Source organism: Rhincodon typus, chromosome 8 (assembly GCF_021869965.1).
Source record: "Rhincodon typus isolate 14 chromosome 8, sRhiTyp1.1, whole genome shotgun sequence".
In the NCBI taxonomy this organism is placed as follows: Eukaryota; Metazoa; Chordata; class Chondrichthyes; order Orectolobiformes; family Rhincodontidae; genus Rhincodon; species Rhincodon typus.
In genome coordinates, this window is record NC_063339.1 from 65048013 (window position 1) to 65072744 (window position 24732).

Below are 24732 nucleotides of genomic sequence, written 5' to 3' on the forward strand. Positions count from 1 at the left end.
AGGATACAATTACTTCTTTGTGAAATTTGACATTCATTAAAAATGCATTTTTTTCAGTTTCACCTAGCTTTTTACAGCAGCTGATAGTTTCTTAGTAAAAAATATTTACTGTGTATATACACAAATATGTGGTAATACATTTTCATTCATACAACTGCAAAGGAGAGCATTATTGACTTGTAACATTTTTACTTTTCTCTTCCCTTCTCCCTGCATGAACGGGCCACCATTGAGTATTTTGATAAAGCACCTTGGGCTAGTTTTGTTCAATGTTCCTTCACCTTTAGGATTGGAATTCAATTATACAAGAATGATGGAATGGAGGTTGTCTGTCTCCACTTGCAGTAATGCTTTACTTAAAATTACTATCTGGCTTCTCACATCCAATTCTCTTGTGTTCATAAGTCTATAGCTCAGAATTTCAAGTATGATCTGGCTGAGAATCGGCACTTTTAGTTAAAGTGGCTGTGATGACAGCTGCTGAAATTGAGGGAAAACCTTGAAGTGGAACAGGAGAGGGGATTTTCTGTGGTTTGAGCCACATTCTTGGCAGCCAGCAGAAGCTGCACTGTGGTCCTTTCCTCTGCTGTTTGTGAGCAGGGACTGCTTGATGCTAGCATTCATTGCAAGAATTAGGAGCACCTCGTATTCCCGAACAATTAGGTTTATTTTTCAATGTCCATAAACAAATGTAATATTCACACCAGTTTGCTCCAATTTCTTGAGGCCTGCTATACAAATAATGCACAAGTGATGTTACCTCAAAGCATTTAAGCATTTTTCTTTCTCAATCTTGCATTGTATCTGTGTAATTTTGTTTCTTTCACGGGATGAGGGCATCGCTGGCTAGGCTAGTATTTATTGCAAATTCCTAGTTGCCCAGAGGGCAGTGAAGAGTCAACAACATTGCTGTGGGTCTGGAGTCACATGTAGGCCAGATCAGGTGAGGACGGCAGTTTCCTTCCCTAAAGGACATCAGTGAACCAGATGGGTTTTCCTGACAAGTGACAATGGATTCATGGTTATCATTCAACTCCAGGATTTATTGAATTTAAAGCCCGCCATCTGCCATGGTGGGATTCAAACCTGGGTCCCCAGAACTTTACCTGAGTGTCTGGGTTAATACTCCAGTGATAATTCCACTAGGCCATTGCCCCCCCCACCCTAAATTTCCCCTAGAATCATACTGTGATCTATCTCACCAAAAGACAGATGGAAAGAAATGAATTGTCATACAGTTCTTTAAATCGAGGTTTGTGAGCAGAATTGGACTTGATCATGAGCAGCCCTACCTCTGCTGTTTTTAAAAACCCTAAGGAGATTTTCGATCCATCAGGCAGCTAATGGGCTGCCCTCAGGGCTCCTATCCCATTAAGAGATGATCATAAAATCCCTACATTGTGGAAGCAAGCCATTCTGCCCATCAAGTCACACCGATCCTCCGAAGAGCATCCCACCCAGACCCACACCCACACCCGTACCCTGTCCTTGTAACCCTGCATTTCCCATGGCCAATCCACCTAGCCTGCACGTCTTTGCATTGTGGGAGGAAACCGGAGCACCTGGAGGAAACCCACGCAGACACGGGGAGAATGTGCAAACTCCAGACAGACAGTTGCCCAAGGGTGCAATTGGACCTGGGTCCCAAGTACTGTGAGGCAGTAGTGCTGACCACTGAACCACCTTCCCATCCTCTGTGATATCCTATGCCCCAGAGTTGTTGGCTATTTGGAGCTTATGGTGACACTGCCTGGATTGCATCTGGCCCAGAGCGAGCCCACTACCAGGGGAACTGGGTTAGGGACTCCAGGGCTAGTCAGGCAAAGCGGGCAGGCAGGTCTCCCCGAGGTGGAGAAATGGTGGGGTACAAGACTAGGAAGGGTTGGTGAAGGCAGGAGGTGAGATGTGGTCACTGTAGAGTGGCCTCGAGTGGGCAGAGGAGAGTTGTGAGCAGGAGAAGGTGCCACCCAAGCCTCCAGCCACATGGCAGCAGAATGGAAACCATAGTGGGAAGATGATGTTCTCTCTCACCCGATCGTTCACCCCTGCCCAACAGCCCCCCCAACCTATTTCTCAAGGCCCCATAAAACTCCAGCCTTCATGTTTAGATGGAAATCTAAACCAGACACCCAAAAAAGTTTTATAAGTTGATGATTCATTTGAACATGGAGGTTTTGTACATTTTATTTCTCTCGGTAAGAACTTTACCTATTTATGTAACTATTTAACTATTTGGAATGAGTTTAAACTTGTATATATTCAGAATGCATGCACAACATCTGTTTTAACTCCTAGGATACTTCTGTTGCTTACGCAGTCTTCTGTGTTCTCATTTTACTTTGGTTCAGAAGGTGGATTAACTGCTATTTCAAATGAGAAAATGTGTGGTGTATGCAGCACTTGAGTGATGGCAGTAAAATGAAATTGAGCCAATTAAAGTATTATTCCATTAAATCCTCAGTGCTTATGAAAACTGAAGCTTCAATTCTGCATTTCCATGGGAAACAAAAATCCCCATAGCTGCTTCATTTCATTCTCTGCCCTCTTCCCTCATACTGCCCCTCACCTCTTGCAGTATTTATGAATGATATTGAGGTGAAATGATCTGGACCCTGCCCCCTCTCAGTGATCTTCTGGCCAGTTATTCTTCCATTATTCCATCCAATTCAAATGAAATGCAGCTTTTTGTCTCTTAAATGGGCACAGTGTATCTTTACAAGACAAATATGCATCAGAGGAATGCTGGCTCTTCTGCCAAATTATTTGAAACAAAGTATACAGTGTACTTATTAAAAGATTACGTACCTTGAATGGGTGCATGTTTGTGTTTCTTTGGATGACTTTGGTCTTTCGGGACCTGGCACTTTGTGTATCTCTGCAGCTGATGAAGCCAAGTAAGTGAACCACTGTTTTTGAGTCTGCTGTTAGCAAATGTGAAATTGCAGTATAACTGATGCTTCTTATATGACTGTCTCTCATCCAAGATGCAAAAATGCCAACCCACTTTTTCACAAATCTATCCTGTGAGAGACCTGACTCGTCCACTTTCTGAAGACACCCTGCTGCATTTGCCAAATCTTATCTTGATCCTGATCTCAGATTTTCCTTCTCCTCCTTTGTCACCTTCTCTTCCCTTCAGCACGTTACCTCATTCCGCCTTTTTTGTTTCTCCTTTGAAACCCTCAGCTCTACTTTACCACTTAATCTCCATTTGAAATTTCTCACTAACTAGTTGTCCCCTTCCTCCATCATCCTTTGCACTCATCCTTGGTGATTCATTTTCTGTTTCAACTCACCTGGTCCTCTTTCTTCTGATTTTACTACCCTTTTATTGTTCCTTAATCTCATCCTTTCTATAAACTCTTACCAATGTATGTGGCCAAACCTCCACCCTTTTGTGTGATGTCTCTACTCCATTGACTCCATCATAGATGGTTAGACCAAAACATTGTGTTTTCAAGAAGGAGGTAGATATAGCTCGTGTGACTAAAGGGATTAAGGGATATGGGGAAGAGCAGGATCAGGGCTTTAAGCTCGAACAGCCGTGAGTGGTTGAATGGCCTATCCTATCTCTATGTTTCTATAAGACCATAAAACATAGGAGCAAAATCAGTCCATTCAGCTCATAAATTCTGCTCTGCTATTCAATAAGATCATAGCTGAACTGATAACACTTTCCTTCCTTTTCCCCATTCCCCTCAGTTTCCTTACTAATTGAAAATGTCCAACTCAACCTTGATGACCCTGTGTCTGCAGCCCACTGCTCTAAAGAATTCCACAAATTCATGACACTCTAAGAGAAGAAATTCCTCCTCATCTCCATCTTAACTGGGCGCTTCCTTCCTCTGAGTTTATGCCATCTGGTCCTAGACTGTCACACAAGGTGAAACAACCTTTCCCTATTTACTTTGTCAAGTCCCCTAAAAATCATGTGTGTTTCAATAAGATCACCTCTCATTCTTCTAAATTCCAGTGCATACAGGCCCAAGCTGTCCTCATAGGACTGTCCCTTCATACCTGGTGTCAGCCTAGTAAATCTTCTCTGGACTGCCTCCAATGTTAGTGTATCGTTCCTTAGATAGAGGGCTCAAAATTCTTCTCACTCCTCAAGTTGTGGTGAAACCAGTACCTTACATAGTTTTAGCAAGGCCTCCCTATTTTTATACTCAACTTCTTTTGAAATAAATACCAGCATTCCATTTGCGTTCTCTTTTTGTGATTTATTCACAAGGACTTCCAAATCCCTCCGTATTGTCGCTTTCTGCGTTCTGTCTCCATTTAAATAATATTTAATTCCTCCAATCTTCCTACACAAGTGCATAACCTCGCATTTTCCCACTGTCAAGTTCCATCTGTCAAGTTTTTGCCCACTCACTTAATCCATCTATATCAGCCTGTAAACTCTATTTATCAAGCCCACCACTTACCTTTCCACTTAATTTTATGACATCCACAAACTTGGCTATTGTATCTCCACTAGTCAGTAAGGAGCATACTCAGTATGTAAGAGAATTTGCGGACTGAATTGAAGGCATAGCCAGTGTACTGTTGGAAATGTGGTTCAAAGTGGGGATTCAGTACAAAGAGGGACAGAGATGCTTTGGGTGTACTGCAAGAAGTAAACTTTCCAGAATGAGGGGTGAGTGGCGAAAGATAAAAGGCATGAATTGGGAGGCCAAACTGCAGTGAGATTAGTGGCATTCAAAATCATGATGTGGAGATGCCAGTTTTGAATTGGGGTGGACAAGGTCAGAAATCACTCCACACCAGGTTATAGTCCAACAGGTCTATTTGAAATCACAAGCTTTCAGCACCTGACGAAGGGGCTACACTCTGAAAGCTTGTGTCTTCAATTAAACCTGTTGGACCATAACCTGGTGTCGTGTGATTTCTGAACTTATTCAAAATCATAAAGAGGCTGAGTGACTGCCTTCTGTGTTACCTTTCTTTGATTTTATGATTGTGACAAAGTGGAGCCTGTGCTTTGTGCTAAAGAAAGGTTGAAAAAAGTCTCAGAGATGTTAGGAACTGCAGATGCTGGAGAATGTAAGATAACAAGGTGTAGAGCTGGATGCACACAGCAGGCCAAGCAGCATCAGAGGAGCAGGAAGGCTGACGTTTCGGGCCTAAACCCTTCTTCAGAAATGAAAAAAGTCTTTATTATTATTCCTAGCTTGTGGGAAAATACTTGTCAGGTTTGGCTAATCTACCTGGAGTGCTAATTGGAAGTCAAGTATTCGTATGGTGTTTGTTCGCTTGTTGGTGCCAACAGTTCTAAAAGGAGCAAGTGAGCAGCAGGTGAAAGTGCTGGTAAATACCTTCTGCACTTAAGTGAGTTATCCTGATCACTGTAACCTTGAAATAAAATCACTGATTTTTATCTGCTCGCTTCCTTGTTGGATGTGAAGGAATGCATATGCTGACGTTTCGGGCCTCGACCCTTCATCAGAAAAGGGGGAGGGGAAGGGGGTTCTGAAATAAATAGGGAGAGAGTGGGAGGCGGATAGAAGATGGATAGAGGAGAGGATAGGTGGAGAGGAAACAAACAGGTCGAAGAGGCGGGGATGGGGCCAGGAAAGGTGAGTGTAGGTAGGGAGTTAGGAAGGGGATAGGTGGAGAGGAAACAAACAGGTCGAAGAGGCGGGGATGGAGCCAGTAAAGGTGAGTGTAGGTAGGGAGTTAGGAAGGGGATAGGTCAGTCCAGGGAGGACGGACAGGTCAAGGGGGCGGGATGAGGTTGGTAGCTGGGAGGAGGGGATAGGTGGGAGGAAGAACAGGTTAGGGAGGCGGGGATGAGCTGGACTGGTTTTGGGATGCGGTAGGGGGAGGGGAGATTTTGAAGCTTGTGAAATCCACATTGATACCATTGGGCTGCAGGGTTCCCAAGCGGAATATGAGTTGCTGTTCCTGCAACCTTCGGGTGGCATTGTTGTGGCACTGCAGGAGGCCCAGGATGGACATGTCATCTGAGGAATAGGAGGGGGAGTTGAAATAGTTCGCGACTGGGAGGTGCAGTTGTTTATTGCGAACCGAGCGTAGGTGTTTTGCAAAGCGGTCCCGGAGCCTCCACTTTGTTTCCCCGATGTAGAGGAAGCCACACCGGGTACAGCGGATGCAGTATAACACATTGGCAGATGTGCAGATGAACATCTGCTTGATGTGGGAAGTCTTCTTGGGGCCTGGGATGGGGGTGAGGGAGGAGGTATGGGGGCAGATGTAGCACTTCCTGCGGTTGCAGGGAAAAGTGCCGGGTGTGGTGGGACTGGAGGGGAGTGTGGAGCGGACAAGGGAGTCACGGAGAGAGTGGTCCCTCCGGAAAGCAGATAAGGGTGGGGAGGGAAAGATGTCTTTGGTGGTGGGGTCGGATTGCAGATGGCGGAAGTGTCGGAGGATGATGCGTTGGATCTGGAGGTTGGTGGGGTGGTACGTGAGGACGAGGGGGATTCTTTTTTGGTTCTTATTGCGTGGACGGGGTGTGAGGGATGAGTTGTGGGAGATGTGGGAGACACGGTTGAGGGCAACCACCTAGAAACCGATATTGATTTCAAGCCCACCGACTCCCACAGCCACCTAGAATACTCCTCCTCCCACCCACCTTCCTGCAAAAATGCTATCCCCTATTCCCAATTCCTTCGCCTCCGCTTTGGGAACCCTGCAGCCCAATGGTATCAATGTGGATCTCACAAGCTTCAAAATCTCCCCTCCCCCTACTGCATCCCAAAACCAGTCCAGCTCATCCCTGCCTCCCTAACCTGTTCTTCCTCCCACCTATCCCCTCCTCCCACCTCAAGCCGCACTCCCATCTCCTCCCTACTAACCTCATCCTGCCCCCTTGACCTGTCTGTCCTCCCTGGACTGACCTATCCCCTCCCTAACTGCCCACCTACACTCACCTTTACTGGCTCCATCCCCGCCTCTTCGACCTGTTTGTTTCCTCTCCACCTATCCTCTCCTCTATCCATCTTCTATCCGCCTCCCACTCTCTCCCTATTTATTTCAGAAACCCCTTCCCCTCCCCCTTTTCTGATGAAGGGTCTAGGCCTGAAACGTCAGCCTTTCTGCTCCTATGATGCTGCTTGGCCTGCTGTGTTCATCCAGCCCTGCACCTTGTTGTCTCGGATTCTCCAGCATCTGCAATTCCTATTATCTCGAATGCATATGCTCTCTGATTTTACCATGTTGTGCTATTCTCACCCCTTCATGTATGGGGCAATCGTGGTGTTATAGAAATGTCACTGGACCTGCCAATCAAAGGCAATCTGGAGAAATTAGATTCAAATCTCATTATGGTAGATGGTGGAATTTAAATTCATAAAACTGTAATGCAAAACTAGAAAGGAATATAAACTATGATAACTACTCATTGGAATTTAGAAGAATGGGGGGGGGGGCGTGGGTGACTTTATTGAAGCATTCAAGATTCTTACGGGACTGGACAGGGTAGCTGCGGAAAGGTTATTTCCCCTTGTGGGAGAGTCTAGGACTATAGGGCATAATCTCAGAACAAGGGATTACCCACTTAACACAGAGAGGAGGAGGAGTTTCTTCTCTGAGGGTAGTGAACCTGTGGAATTGTTTACCACAGAGTGCTGTAGAGACTGGATCATTAACTATACTAATGGTCAAGCTGCAGTCTAGGTCCATATGGGCTGAACAAGGAGTTACCCAGACACAGATTTTCAATCAGTAAGGGAATCAAGAGGCAGTAAAGTGGAGTTGAGAACTATCAGATCAACCATGATCTGATTCAGTTGTGGAGCAGATTCGATGAACCAAATGGCCTACTCTGTGGTATGTCTTCTGGTCTATCCTTGATTGGTGTAAAAACTAGCTGGTTTGCTAATGTCCTATCAGGAAGGAAATATTACCTACATATGACTCCAAACCCACAGCAATGTTGTTGACAACTAACTGCTGTTTGAATGGCCTGGCAAACCACTCTATTCAAGGATGATTAAAGATGGACAACAAAGGATAAAAAAAAAAGAAGAGAACTAACCATTCCAAATCATAACTTTAATAATTAGTTTGGCAAATATGAGGTTTGATGTTTTTAAAATTCCATGCTGTATTTTTTAAGCGTGACCTGTTGAATTCTATCTAAATGTGAAAATTTTAAATTAGTTCCATGCCGAAGTAATTCTGTTCTTGGCCACATTACCTGTTCAGGCCATCAATCAGTAGTTGAGGATGTTAATTATATCTGATGCTCTTATGAATACTTTTACAATTTGGTTGCAGAAGGTTGGGCATGAAGAGAGTAAGATTCTTAATGAGTACCTTGCATCAGTATTCACCGAGGAGAGGGACATGACGGATGTTGAGGTTAGGGATAGATGTTTGATTACCTTGATCAAGTTGGCATAAGGAGGGGGGAAGTGTTGGGTATTCTATATTCTGTTGATTTGTAAGTTTCCAAGCAGTTGGGAAGATGCGGAGAATCAGCAGAAATAAATTATTCAGATTTTTGAGCAATTATCTAATATTTACCCAACTGCTGGGGAAATTTAACAGGTTGGAACTACAAACAGCGCATCATGGTGTAATAGTATCGAGCAAATTCAGTTTTGTTGATAAATTATTAAAAATATCTGAATGCTGGCACTCATTTCAGAGTTCAGTATATATTAAGATTACAACAATTTGTCTTTATCTAACATCTTTAACATACTGAATCCCAGCATCGAACAAAATTTGACAGTAAACTACATATGGAGATATTAGAACAGATCAGCAAAAGCTTGATCCAAGGGAATAGATTGAAGGATCGCTTTAGAATAGAATGGTTAGAAAAATCTTGGGAGGAAACTCAGAGCTTCGAACCTAAACAGCTAAATGAATTGCTAGAAATTGCTAGAAAAATGAAAATCTAGGAAGCCCTGGAATCGGTGACATGCAGAGATTTTGGAGTGTTGTAGGGCTGGAGATTGTCAGAGAGAGGGGGCTGAGGCCATGGTAGGATTTGAAAAAAAAATGGGAATTTTAAAAATTGGTGCAAGTGAAAGTATAGGTCAACATGTACAGGGATGATGAGTGAACGGAATTGTTGCAAGCCAGGACTTGTCCAGCAGAATTTGGATAAATTCACCTTTATAGGGGTTGTCAGATGATAGGCCACTGAGTAGGTCATTAGAGCAGTCACATCTAGAAATGCCAAAGACATGGATAAGGGTTTTGGCAACAGGTGATCTGAGGCAGAGTGAGAAATGACCAATATTATGAAGTGCTGAGGAAGTGATCCTGGTAATGGAGAGTATCGGCATTTAAAGTTCAGTTCACTGAGACAGGATACCAATGTTTCAGTCTGGTTCAAACTCAGGTGCCAAACTCAGATGAGTATATGAAGAGTGAATTAATTTTGTGGAGGGGAGCAAAAACACCGGCAAAGGTGGAATGCATTCATAATAGCAGCTCAAAACTATACATCAGTGGAACCTTGTGGCTCATCAACAGCAGCAGAGCTATATTTGATCATTAATCCAAGTTACTGAAGAGTGTATAAGAGCATGTCAAGAGCTATACCAGGCATATCTGAAAATAAGGTGCCAGCCTGATGAAGCTACAATGCAGGATCACATACATGATAAACAATGAATTCAATGCTCCCATGCAGACCAAGTCAAACAATCCCATAATGAACAGATCAGGTCAAAACTGTGTGGTGTGAATAAAAGTGGACAATTAAACAACTATTGAGAGGTGATGGTGCCATGAACATTCACATCTTCAAAAATGTCAGAATTAGAATCCAGTAAGTGTGCCAAAGACCAGGCTGAATTCTTTGCATGCGTCTTCAGTCAGATGTGCCAAGAAAATGATTCATGTCAGCCTCCTTCTGAGATCTCCACCAACATGGATGCCCATCTTCAATCAATTGGATTTACAGCACATGATAGTAAGAGCTGGCTGAATGCACTGGATACAGAAATGTTTATGATCCCCGACGACACCTTGGCAGGAAAATTGAACTGCAGAACTAGCCACACCATCACCAAGCTGTTCCAATATAGCTGCAACACTACACGGCATGTGGTGTCCACAGAAACAAGAGTGTCCCAATTTATCCAATTGCTGTCCAACACCCGACCCTGAGTTGTCTAGTGAGGTGGAAGGTGTCATCAACAGTGTTATCAAATGGCAGTTAACTGTCAGCCATTGCTCACTGATGCATAGTTTGAGTTCTATCAGGATTGTTCTACTCAGTGAGCCAAGAGGGACTGTCCTTGACATCAAAATAGCATTTGACCAGGTGTGGCATCAAGGAGCTCTTGCACAAAAGGAGTCAGTAAGAATTGGGGAAAAAAACTCTTCAAATGCTAGAATAATTAGCGTTAAGGAAGATAATGGTGCTCTCAGTTCTCGTCACTACATGGATTCTTCATGATAGGTAATTTCTAATCAACCTGTTCAGAGATGTTATTACACACCATTAGAGCGGAAAGAAGTTCAACCTGGGCTTTCTGGCTAATTCTTCATTGTGATGGCATAAGCCAAACTATCTTCTGCTGCTTCATCAATGACCTTCCCTCCATCATAAGGTCAGATGTTAACTGATGATTGGAATGTACATTTCCTATTCTTCAAACAATGAAATAATCTATGCCTCCATGCAGCATGATCTGGATGTCAATCACTCTTGGGCTGACAAGTAGCAGGTATAATTTGGAGCAGGCAATGACCATCTGCAACAAGAGACAATCTAATCATCATCCTATAACATTTAATGGTATTGCCACAATAAGTCTCACACCATCAACATCTTGGAAGATCACCATTGTCAACAAAAACGCTGGAACTAGCAACATAAATACTGTGGCCAGTAGATCAAAGGCTGTGAGTGAGTGCCTCATGAACTCCTCTCATCATTCCCTGGCCATCTTTAACCCTGGCCACCATCTACAAGGTACAATTCAGGAATACGATGGAACATTGTCCACATGCCTGGATGATCACGGCACCAACAACAGCATCTACAGCAAAACAGTGCATTTGATCAGTACCCCATTCACCATTCACTCCCTACACCACTGCCACAATTTAATTCAAGTTTATAATTTTGAATAGATGCGTCAATTCTTCAAAGCTTTTGTGACAGCATCTTCCAAATCCACAGTCTCTGGCAGCTAAGGTGAATGTGGGTGGGAATATCGTCACATGCAAATTTGACTCCAAATCGCACATCATCCTGGCGTGGAAATGCTTTGCATTGCTTTGCCTCTATGTTTTCTGGAATCCCATCCCAAAAGAAGTGCAGGAGTTTGTTTGTTTATTTTGTATCTTCACACTTTCTTGTTCCCTTTGAGGAAGAGTTGCAAGGATTTATCGGCTCTCTACACTGCATCATCATCTCTCCTTCTGTAGCTAGTTAGTCCTGGAGCGGGACTTGAAATTAGAGCTTCTGGAGTCCAGCGATGTTGCCTGAACCACAAGGTGTCCATTGTGAAAGTGATTTCACCAGATTCACACTAGCAGCTCAAAAAGGTGGCTCACCACCACCTTCTTGAAGGTAATTATATATTTTTTGCATTCTGCCAGTGTGGTACGTTGTCATGCTGCTGACATGTGCTGCTAGTTTTCTTAAAGGAAATGCTTGCCGAGGAAGATTTATGAAACCGTTTCTCTTCTTCTTTTGGCAAGCATTTGGTTATCTAATAAAGTCTCCCATGTATAGTGCTATAATGGCCAAGATTTAATGCTCTGTGCACGACGTATGGGAGCAGGCATGTTCACCGGCTATAAACTCACCACCCCAAGCTTCTCGGCGAATCGCGGACCTTGACACTGAAGTCTCATCACATTAGAAGCTGCTGGCCAATCAGAGGCCGGTAACGTTTGGGTCCTCAAGATCATCACCGCAGGCCCAGGGTTTAGCGCCTAAATGACAAGAAGCTAATGTTTCTCTTTCAGGTCTCTCCAGTTTCTGAGTTAAGGAGGCTTGGCGGCAAGAAAAGGAGTTGGTCTTTGGCAGTAACCCCCTTGATATTCCATCCCTCGTTGACCTATACGAAGCAAAAGACTGGAGCAAAAGAGGCCGTATTCCTCTCCCAACCTGGCAGGCAGATTTCTCTGAGAATCCAGTCACATTTCCCACCCGTCCAAAAGTCATGTACTTGGGCCTATGGATCTTACATGGCTGTTATTTAACCATTTAATTACTTTAGTTGGAGACGAGTGCAAAACATTGTCCATGGATCCTTTCATCCAATATTTAATTGCCGAGACATAGAGAAGGGAGCCAACTTGGCCAATTATTTGCTCTTCTCACCATCTTCCTTGCCAGCTCCAGGGAGACGATAATCACTCCTTTAAGGTTTGCATTGGCTTTCTGAATTAGGCCTTAATTGTCATTTTTTTAGATTTATGGGAAGGAGGAAGGAAAGGATCGAGCAATGATAAAATTAAACGGGACGTATTCAGATTATGAATTTTACTTGGATCACCTTCTGATTTCTTGAAGTATAATAGAATATGTAGATTTGTTCTCAGTTTCTTTGTAATATTACACCAGAGGTTTCTAATAATTTGATATTCTGTTTCCATCCTTTGCATGTTTTTAAACACAAAATGAAATAGAATACTTTCTTGATAATACAATCACTGCAAAACAACCCACCAGTTTTTGTATCATTCATATTTACTAAAGAATGTCCTTGAAGCTGCTTCCACTCCACCATTGTATGCTGGAAGTCTGGAAAGAGAATTACAAAAGCATGAATAAACAGTTGTGCTGATGAAGTATAAACATCTGCAAGGAAATTCGCAGCCAAACAAATGAAATTCAGACCATCAAAGACTTTCAACAGTTCATATGAGTTGTGGGGAGCTGCATGAAAATATCATTCTGGTTTTGTTACTAAAAGTACACAACTAACTCTGTAGTGTTGCAGGAACATGTCATCCTTCAACTTGATATTTCTGTCACCTTCATGTTTGTTCAAAATCACAGTAGTATTTCTAATTCTTGTACACAAATGCATAAATTTCAGTCCCAGAGTTGAAATTCTTTGCAAAATTCTAAGAATTCAGTCCATGATGTGAGCCACAGACTCTACCAGTCCATAAATTTGTCATCCAAGAATTTGATTCTGACACACCTTTTTCAGTGCTGTTAGATTTCTGTATCGCTTACTCTCAAAAAACTCTTTGATTTATTCAAATTGTGTTTGATAGCATGAACTATATTAAAAGCAAATCCAACCCTCTTCACCAAGAGACACTGCATAGAAATAATGGCATTCATTTAGTTTTCTAAGTTTGTATTCTTGTTTTCAAATATAAAGATTGTAAAGATTTTTTTTTTGTAAATCCTTTTTAGCCATTGCTTTCTTCAGGATCTAATTATAATCCCTAAACCAAGGCTACCCACATTGCTAATCAGTTTGACTATGTGTCCTTCAATCACTGTTAATTTGACATCACAAGGGAATCTTTAAAATGCGGGCTAAAAGCAAATATCATTCTTAGCTGTTTAATTGAAAAATACGAAAAGTATTATACATCACGGTTAGCTTTCAATAACATTTAAATGGTGTTTTTAGCTAATTTTGCTAAAAAGGATTTAGAACATCAACTTCCAGGTCAAACTGGAACATGTAATGTTAATTAGCTTTAATACAGTAACAGGAATAATTTAATACATTGTGCATTTTATCAGCTGCACCGACACAGTGTTGCCAACTTGATTTTTTTTCATCTTTCCAAGAGCATTTATGTGAGGGTTGTTACAAATAGACAGTTCTACAAGATGGTTGACGTAAACTTCTTTGCAATAAAAATCTTCCAATGGGCATTTACATCACAAGTCCTTGTCATTTTGTTGCTGATACTTTGTTTAAAAAAGACGTTAAATTGGTCTGTCATTTAAAATTGTCTTGTCTGTCATAAAGTAGTGGTTAAGTGGTTGGCAACGCTGTATGGTAATCATATGGAGCTAGCTGGAATATTGAAATGTTTGCATGAGACGTCTTGCGTATTTTGAACAGTCACTTAATTTGTTTTTTAAGTTCTCATTTCTTCGTTCTTCTGTCTTTAACACTTCTCCTCCCCCTCCCCCACCCCACCCCAATGTAGCAACTTCGAAGGGCGGATGAAGCGAAAGGAGTTGCTAGTAGAGGCGGATCTCTCAAAGTAAATATGTTCACAAACTTTCTACAAGTTTGTTTACAGTTCTCTCTCTTTCTCAAATTATGCTTTAGCATTTCGTACTTGCTTTCTCTTACTTGCCTCCCATTTTTTTCCCCAAACTTGCAATTTTTGGCTTCATTGCTTTTCATACTTTGCAGTAGTCCCTATATAAAGATTGTTTTCACATTGTGTTTAATGTTATTTATTTATGTTTAGAAATTGAAGAAAATGTGGTGTTCCTATTTCTGTGTTATGTCTTCTCTACCTTTCCAGCTTATCTGCTGTTTGATAGTTTGTATCACAAGCTCTTTTCATTTGTTTTATTTTTTGATATTCTCATGCAGCTTGTTTACTAAATGAATGTAAAGGATATTATTTTAAGGTACATCTGTTTCATGTAACAAAATCAGTAGATTACTTATTAGACATAAAAATGCGCAGCTGCTTACGTTATTTGTCAGCACTAGGTTTAGCAACTTGACAGAATTTTCCTCATTCCCTAAACCTGAAGATTATCAAAACTTAAAGCTGCAATTTATTATAGAAATTATTTATATGATTTTTCTTCAGACGCTTTAATTCATTGTTCCTTTTTGCCTTAGCCAAATGGCTTGGTAACCAAACAAAAATAACAGCTTGATATTTGTTAAATAATAACTCCGTGTTGTTTTATGATCATATTCAAATGAAAATGCTCAGAAATGTTATCATCGCACCCACTTTTTTTAAATTGCTGAAATGTCTTTGTCTGATCACGGTGTTTCACGGGTAAACTTTTGGGGAAATAGTGATGGCTCCAGAGGGTAGTGCAGAACCACTCCCATTCAGATTAATGTGATAGACCCTCCTTGTCTTCCATGCCCAACTTGTTGAAATTAAATTGATTTGACCTCCTCAATGAATAGTGTTGATTATAACCAAGTGGATTTCCAAATACTAGAAAATGTTCATTAAAACTCGAGGAGAACTTCCAGGATTAAGATGATGCAGTGCACCATAGTGCCATTACATCATTGATTGAGAGTGACGTTGTGAGAAGTGATTGAAAGAACACATTTAATTAGTTTGTTCAGGTTGTTATGGTGGTAGTAAAGATTCTCAAAGAAAGTGTATTCAGCTTGGAATTTTCAGTAGCACTTAATGAAGAGAACATGCAGCTTGTATTTCACTATCTTCTTGTCCATTTACTGAATGAAAGGCCCTGTAAATGCTGTATCCACTTGAATGCCACCTCAGTCTCAACAGTGTAATGCAGAGGAAGTGGAATATCAATTATAAATTAATGTGATTTTATGCACAAGAAAGACAAAGATATTTTTAATGGGAAAGAAAGCTCAGTGGAGAATAGCTAACACAAGATGAAGCCATATTCTTTACAGCAGAGAAGGTGAAAGGGAAATTTGATGGAGGTGTTCAAGATCATGAACAGTTTTGGTGAGGAAGAAATGTTTTCTTGTGACCAGAAAGCTCAGTAACCAAATTTAACATGATAGATGGAAGAGCCAGAGAAGACATGAGGTGGTATTTCTTTTACACAGTGAGTTTTTGCCCAAAATGCTTGTGGAGACAAAGTCAGTCATGAATTCCTAAAGAAACTGGATAAGTATCAGAGAAAAAAATCATTTATGAGGCTGTGGAGACAGAGCAGGGAACTATGAGTAATAGGATAGCTCTACTAACAACTGACACACGGGTGTGATGAACTAAATGGCCTTTCCTATTATGTATCTCGCCACGATTCTAAATTTCAAAGAAGTTAGAAGTGTGAGGAAAACCCATACAGTGTTGAATATTATTATTGTTAGTGTCACTTTTCCATTTGATAGAAATCTGGAACATAAATTTTGCCCTTGCCTGTGTTTATGTGATTTGGAATTTTCAACATTGTTGATTGTAATAATTTTCAAAAATGTTCTGTTGAGGTCATGACTGAGACTTCTGTGTTGTGCGATTCACATTTTTGAGCGCACTCCTAAAATTAAATCTAGTATGAAAACTAAGGTATCACATTGAAAAATTACCCATTTTGCTGATTTAGTTTAAATATTTATGTGCGCTTCATTAACCTTGTCTGATTCCATTTATTCTTCTGAGATATCCCTGGATCGTTCACAACAGTCTTCTCCCATTTCAATTGCGCAGAATCTCCTGGATGCTAGGGTATGACATCACAATTGTAGCTTGCTAAACTAAAGCATGGAAGCTAAAGTTCTCATAAATTAACCCACATATATATTTTTAAAAGCTTTGACTGATGGAAATGGCTGGAGTGCACTAATCAGACCGTGAGGTCAGATGATAATAGAAATATTTCAGTATACTGCTACCTAGTTCTCTAGCAGCCAGGTATCCAGAATAACAGCAGCCATTTTAGCCAGACGGCATGCATGATCTTTCTCATTCCTGACAAACAGGAGGCTGGAAGAACACAGCAAGCCAGGGAGCATCTGGAGGATCCTTTCCTGCAGATCCTGCCTGGCTTGCTGTGTTCTTCCAGAGTCCTGTTTGTTTACCTGGGATTCCAGCATCGTCAGTTTTTTTTTGTCTTTCTCATTGCTGTCATGTTTAGGTCACAAAACAGCATCCGTGTTTTCCTCCCTTACCAAAACTTTTTATCTCAGATGGGCGACAGAGTTTAGTTTGCCTCAGTACAATTGTTAATTGTATGATTCTTTCACAAGGCTACAAGGAAATGACGTGAGGGAGCAATGTATGGCTGCATTCTTTAAATTGCAGAATATCATTGCTACTGTCATCTCACCAGCATTCCCATTTTATGTGTAATTAACCTGAGCTGACTATTGCAAGGCATGAGCATCAATATCTTAGCCTTAGGGAACATATTGGACTAGCATATGTAATGGAATCATTACTGTAATTGTCGCTGCACATGCATTGAATGAAGACAAGCAAGGCTAAATTAGGATTAGGACTTAGTTGGTCTCACTCGCTTGAATGTCCCACCAGAGCATGCAAAAGACAAGTTGGTAATCTGAGCTATGCTGTTCAGGAGGCAAGTGATCTTGACTAGCATTAATCCAAAGCAAAGAAGTTATAGAAGAAATAATGGATACTATCAGGAAGTAAACCATTTTTGATCATTGCAAAATTAAAAAGAAGCCTGCTTTCAGTTGAAGATGATTGCATTTGTCAAGTAGCTGAACTTGATTCATAGCCTAATGAAATTTGTTTTAAGCTTAGTAGCAACTACAGGAGAGTTGCAAAAGAGCTTATGCAAGTCCCCTGACGTTATAATTCCATCTGGAGGTTTGAAATTGGTGTGTATCCATAGACATTGATCTCCGCTATTTAACAGCCTTCCCCTTCCAATTGATTTGGAATGGTCTTATAATTGATAAGGTGCATGAATATGAATGGCAGAATCTATCTGAGCATGGCATTTTCAAAAAGTAACAAAAATGCCCTAAAAATTGTTTTACTAGCTACAAAACTGTCCCAAGTATGCACTGTAATTCATTGCAGCTTTAAGCATTTGTCCAGAAAATTCCTTAATGAACAAGTTTGAAATGCAAGTTACAGGTTTTCAAGTTTAATTTCTTCCAAAGGTGGTGAGGAATGTAGTATTAAATGAAAGGACAGGTTGTTTAAATCATTTCTTGATGTTTACATATAGCTCCATCGAAAGCTGGAGGAGCTCAGAGATCAGCTAGAAGGAAATGTGAAAGGAGGCTCTCTCAAAGTAAATATATAATTTTACCTGGTGATGTTTTTCTTCTGCTGGCCGATAACACCAGCTCAAATATTTTGCTATCATTCTTTTTCTCCTCCTCCCCTCCTCTTCCTTCTCCTCCACAACAGGGGTTTCATTAGGATTGAGGCTGGAGACTGAGGACGAGGTCTTACAATGAGTTATCAATTTGTGTTACCTATCTTGCAGAAATAAATGGTATCCATTTTGTTTGCTCTATAGTGGTAAGTTTGGAAATGTAACATCAAATCTACATTACAGAAGTCTTAAAATAAATGCAATTTCCATCAGACAATTATTTTATTCCACTTTTGCAACTTTAGTGATCAGTATTGAAGTATTTGAAGCATCAAGTCACTCTTTCAGGTTTGTAAAGAATACATAAGGTCTCTTCACAACAGAGTCAGGCAACTGTGATGCAGATTTGATTGTTGGTACTCCTGGCAGTATTGGGTTTCTCTTAGCCTTTGTTGAAAATAACCCCATTACAACACCTTCAACTAAGCAGTCAATAATTTTTTTTTATTTGATTGTTCAAGTCTTCTGAAGTAAGATCTTCATAAAATTTTATGAAAACTAATCTGAACCACAAATGGTGTGAAATTCCTGCAGGAGGGTTAGAAAGACTCTTTCTAGGATAAAGGTAACAAAAAGGATACAGCCTCTTCTATGTTGGCATCAGCTCATGTTATTTAAAACTCAGATCTCACATAATTTACCTTAGCCGCCACCTTCAAGAGAGTATATATTAATGAAACCCCTGCCTTCTGCCTCAGAACTGGAACCACCAATGCAGAGAACCTCTTCAGACCCTGACTCAGCACCCCTTCCTCATTAACGGTGTTTTCTTTTCCCTTGCTGCGCAACCAGGCTGAGCTCTCTTCATGCACACCTTCTTATTGTGCTACAGAGGTACACTGCACGTGTTCTTGCATCATAATGCACAACTGTGTTGCTTTGCGCCCTGCTCCTGTGAACACAGTATTTACAATTCTGCATGTTGCCTTTGATGATTTTTTTTTCTGATTTGGACTAAAATGTGCATAGTTGTAAGGGTGTAAGAATCGTGGGGAGGAAGAGAGTGGAGGGATTTTTTTTAACCTCCAAACATTTGCAATTCTTTGGCAGTCTTAAGTCAGTCGTAAAATGGCTGTATAAACCGTTAAAGGCTGTTAGGGAACAAATGGGAAAAAATGATGGTGCTACCTTTAAACACAAGTCTGGTAAGTACCCAAAATATAAGGCGTGGGGTTTATTTACTGCTGACGTTGTACTGACTTCATAAACTTGACTAACCTTTTCAGTGTTTTTTGTTTTGGGGGAAATGTAAGTGTAAAATCTCATTATCTTCTCTAGTCACGTCGAAAGAGCATGGGTAAAAGAGTTCCCTCTCACTTTCTTATGTGTATTTTATTTTTCAAAATTAACATCCTACTTCTGAAGGCACAAGACACAAAGAATGATGTGTTGTAATCAATTCAAAATTGTTCACTTTACTGAATTCTGTTTATAGGAACAGGGGAAAGATTTTGCCAGATTCATCATAAAAAGGTGTTTGCATCTCGCATTATGTCCTCCAGGATTATTTTCTGCACTGTTCTCATGGTTTTTGCTAATGTACTTTGGAAAAACCTGGAGAACTGAAGAGTTGAACACTTTTTTTTCTCCAAGTCTTTTACAATATAGTGCTAAAGGGCTGTCAGCAGCTTTTGTGAATGTAATTTGTTTCTGTTGCAAACTCAAGAAGCCTCTTTACCATAGCAAAATCTTTATCTGTGGTCACTGTAAATGCCTATCTCGTGGATGGATGGGTGGTGTTTTAAAGTATTCTGAGAATTCATTAAATGCCAAATCTTGTTCTGATTTAGATTAATATCATAGCCCTGAGTAAGTAACTGAGGAAATACTTGCTGGGCAGTGGACCTAGCAAGGTTTATATTTGAGGGTCAAGCTACATTCTTTATTTTTGATAACTTCACAGGACAGATAAAATTGGCTGTCACACCACCTTGATCAAATTCACAGAATGGGCAATAAGGGTAAAGAGACTTAGAGGTTGGCAGTGAGTGAGATCATTTTCTGCAAGTTCTTCACTTTACTTGAAACTGATTAAACAAATTATTAGGCTAGTTTGAAACCAATTAGCACCAAACTGTCCCATAGTGATTCTCTTCTCTTTGTTGGGCTTTACTTAAATTCAGACGGGAAGCAATTAAATCATGTATTGTTGCATTAAAAGTAACGTTAGCCAACTCTTCAAGTAACACTATAAGAATAACCGCATACATTTATATAATATAATATAATATAAGAAAGGTAACTATAAAAATATCAAACATTTTCAGAAAATTTAGGCTAGATTCCATTGATTTCCCAACTCAATGATCAACCATCTTCAATTCTCCATTTTGCATCCCACTGTTTATGCCAGTCATTTTGCGAAGGGCTACATTTTATGGTGCATTCTCTGCATCGTACCACATTGTTGTATTTCATGTGAAACTTATTTTATTAGCTTTGTGCAAGTTCCATTAATAGCTCACCATGTAGATGTGCCGCTTTTGACAAGAATGCTTAACCCAAAACCTCAACACTCGGGCGGAGAAAAACTTACCTCAGTGCCATTTGTAGTTCATTGGTAACCTCATGTTCTCGTCTATATTTCCATACCTCAAAGACATTCATGAGGACCTAACAGATTTGGTCTTTCTGTCATCTGGAGCCACCTAGTTTGCTATTATTGCTGGAATTGGAAATTGAACCTTGTCTCGCTGGTGGAAAGAAACTGCCTTCGGGTGTTGACCAGAAGTCTCAGCCTGCCTATTCTCTCCATGGATACTGATTTACCTTTATGTGTGTTTCAACGTTTTCTGGCTTCGTTCAGTTGCATTATTATCTGCTTTTATTTGACCTGTGGTGCTTGATTGTGGCAGACTGTAACAGACTAGACTGGTTATTGCTTGAATTTAGACACATCAACAGAAATGTTTAGTTTTCACAGAGGAAGGAAGAAAATAATTCTTCACACAGAACACTGTGTGCATTTTTCAATAACTTGTTGATTATGACAAATGAGTAGAAGGAAAATCTCTCCAAACCAGAATTTCCACAGCCTTATGGCTGAATCCTGAGCCAAACTGTTATTGTTACAAGGAGTAAGTATTCTGTTTTCAAGGTCAGAGAGCGTCAGGAAGGGAATTCCACTTAGGGCCTTTGCAGCCAATGATGGAACAATTACATTTAGGGATGCGCAGAATATCAGAATTGGAGGTGCACAGAGATCTCAGCAGGCTGTAATATTGGAGGAGGTTAGAGATGAGGAAAAGTGTGGTCATGAAATGATTCAAAAGCAGGGTTGAGAATTTTAAAATCTAAATGTCGCTTCAGGAGCAAGTGAGCATGGAAGTAATGGGTGAAAGGACTTGTTACAAGTTAGGTTATGGGCAACAGTTTTGGAGACAATCAAGTTTACAGAGGATGAAAGGTAAAATGCCAACCAGGAGAGCAATGTGATCGCCAAGTCAAGAGATAGACAAAGGCATGGACGATAATTTCAGCAATAGATAAGGTTGAGGTGTAGGTGGAGAGGGGCAGTGTTACATATTTGGAAGTGTGGTTATGGGATCGACTGGATAAGTGATCAGAAGCTGATCTAAGAGTCAAAAGGGGAATCAAAGGTGCAAATGGTCTGGTTTAGCCTTAAGCATTGAAATGAGAGAGGGTTAACTTTGGGGGCTGGGAATGGAGCTCATGGTGGGCACCAAAGACAATGGCTTCAGCCTTCTTTATATTTATAGAGGAAGTTTATGCTTACCATGACTGGATGTCAGGCAAGCAGCATAAAAAAATCGGAAGCAGTCAAATGTTGACAGAAGTGGTAGCAAAATAGAACTGTACCATCAACATAAACATGGAATCTGACATCTTTTCCACATGATGAGAAATAGGAGAGGCTAATGGTAGATCATTGAAGGATACCAACTGTAACAATGTGGGATTTTGAAAAGAAGCCATTAAAAATAAGATGCAACAATCTCAAGGTACAGACCCGCCAAGCTCAATGGCCCAAAGGAGAAATAATGGAAAAATATGATGTTGTCAGGTTGAGGAGGGTTAGCATAGCATGATCATAAGGGAGCATTGTAGCTTCAATATGGACCATTTTAGCACGGTGAAAGGGTCACAATCAAATTGGAGAGGATCAAGCATGGAGTTGTGGGAAGGATAATTATGCATTAGTGTGTTAATAACAAATTCAAAGACTTTAGAAAAATAAGGATGATTTGAGATTGGATGGTAGTTTCCAAAGGCAGAAAACTCTAGGATACATTTTTGAGGGTGATCAGAGTGGATTTATTAAGAAACCAGCTGAGGAGTTCTAGTGGTAATGTCATTGAGCTGGTAATCCAGAGACCAAGGCTAAAACTCTGTGGCACGTGGGTTCAATCCTGCTGTGGCAACTGATGGAATTTGAATACAGTTGTTTCAGTTTGAAATTGAAAAGCTCATCTTGTTGATATGGACCACACCAAAACTCAAACAAAATACATTACGAAGATAGCCTAGACTCCAACTTTTTTTTACTTTTAAAAGCAAGTGTAAGGCATTGTGTTCTGCAAGCAATTCGATTCATCAAACTACCAGGCTTGAAGCAAAACAGACTTTATTCTTACACTATAGTTAAAAAACAGACAAAATAAGAATAATAAAAAGCTGAACTGTAGCTCTATCAAAATACTTATCAAGACAATAGATATGTTAACTTCCAGTGATTAGGTGTTCCAAGCTAGTAACATCCCATAAACACACCTTTGGCAAAGACAAATTTAGTACCATAGGTTGTCTCACATGCAGTTCTCACACAGCGAGAACTCCAGCTTTTGGCTATAACAGAGAGAGGAGAAATATTTTCCACTCCAGCTTTAAGACCCCAATAACTACTGAAAGTTAAACTAAAATCCTGTTTCTGTGGGAGCTTGACCCCACCCCTTCATGCTGCTTCTATTGTTCCAACTTCAAAAAAAAACAAAGCTAGCTGGGCTCAGAGCAGACAGCTTGGCTTCAAATTTACCAATACTTGCTTTCAAAAGAAATATTACAGGACAAGTCCTTCTTCTCGTAACAATAGTGACTATAAATTGTCTTAAAAATTCTTCTAGTTCACCTAAGTCCTTTATGGAAGGAAATCTGATTTCCTTATATGGTCCGTCTTATATGTGGCTCCACATCCCAACTAATACGGTTGACTTTTAGCTTTCTGTTCATAACCTTCTGGAATGGTGCAAGCCACTCAGTTCAGGGAAATTAGGGACATGGCACTCAAAAGAAATTTACACAACCTTTGGTAATATCAGTTAACATGCAGACCAGGAAGGGAGGTTGATGATCCCTTCATGTGGTGGAAGTGAGATTAAGAGAGGATGAAGTGGATCGCGTGGACAAGTTGAGCCCAAAGCGGGTATCTGAGGAGATAGATTGTTGACCGGAAGCATTTATTCTCTTTCTCACGTAGATGCTGCCTGATCTACTCTGCATTTCCAGCGTTTTCTGTCTTGTGCTCAGATTTCTAGCATCTGCAGTACTTTGCTTTTTCTGTTGCAATTGAACATCTTTGTAGGTGAACTAAGTATTTAACATAATGCACTTGATTTTCAGTGCTCCAAATAATTAGTCACAGAAAACTGGAATAAAAGTATGATCTGTTCAATTGAATTAATCATATTTGTTGAACTAAGTAATGTTTTCCAACAGATATACTATTACCAGTGAAGTTTCTACACACTTCCCATGTCATCCATTTGTTTCTCATTCCTTTTGAGTTTGTTTACTGCCTACCAGTGTCCTAATGGTGTAATATATCCTCGTGCACAAGTTCAGTTGGGAGAATATGTTCAAGTATCACATTGGTGAGTAAGTGGGAAGATTTTCAGAGATTGGATTGCAATTTATTCCTGGGGAAATGGAGTGAGAGGTTTCTGCTGAATTCAATCCATATTTTCTTATTTTCAGAGGGTTTGATATTGACCCAATATAATTACATTTTATTAGTTAATTTAACATTATTTAATATATATGCTTCAAGCTTAAGTATGCGCAATGCTCTTTCCTGGATTTTCTGCTAATAGCTTTTGCCCAGTTCTTTCTTATTCAGGTGTGTTGCCTACATCTTATTGAAAACCCTTAGTCCATTCATTTGTGGCTTTAATGTATTGAGTTGTTATGCTTGTTAAAATTGTGGTTGAATTTTTGATAACCGTATTTCTATAGAATAAAAGTTAATGAAGTAGGTTGCCCAATTCAAGGGAGGGATTCAAAGCTGGGTCTCTTAATTAAGAGCCAGATGCTGTACTGTGTGAACTGACAAAATGCTAGTTGCAAGGTGACATTGAAAATGAATAAGCAGTCTCAACGAGTAGCTCTTTTGTTCATGTTCAGTCGCATCCATTTGAAAATTTTGTAAAGCTAAACTTTGTTACACTTGCGTACAAAATTCACTCTGGAAGACTTCCTGTCAAGATCTGTGATGAAGGTTGCTGAGAATTGTAAAGACATGAGTTTGATTTTCTTTTTCGCCCATAAATTCCATATAATCTAAATGTGTCACCGTCTTTTTCTGGTGAATATGAGCTCATTCTACAGCTGTTAACACGTACAAGTTATTTCCTTCTACAGACTTATGACAGTTCACAATATTATATATTACATTGCAGTCACAGCAGTTCAATTTTTTTATTAATGGCACTGGAGAATTGTTGTGGCCAGCCGTATTTAATTGATGCAGAATATTTAAGCACGCCAAAGTGGTTGAAAAATGAGGACAGAGATGTGTCATTTTGGCCATCTTTATTCATAAAACAAACAAAGAGCCTGTGTACTGCAACAAATTATGTGGAGAGAGA

At 40.3% G+C, this 24732-nt stretch overlaps 1 protein-coding gene across 1 annotated transcript in view; it reads left to right on the top strand.

Annotated features, from left to right (window-relative positions):
* The window catches only part of LOC109914904 (gephyrin-like), a 161883-nt gene that overhangs the window by 119306 nt on the left and 17845 nt on the right, over positions 1 to 24732 (top strand). Inside the window, exons 9-10 of the mRNA XM_048600442.1 lie at positions 14071 to 14127; positions 17759 to 17824. Of these exons, the coding sequence (XP_048456399.1) occupies positions 14071 to 14127; positions 17759 to 17824 (123 nt within the window). The remainder of the gene's footprint in view (positions 1 to 14070; positions 14128 to 17758; positions 17825 to 24732) is intronic.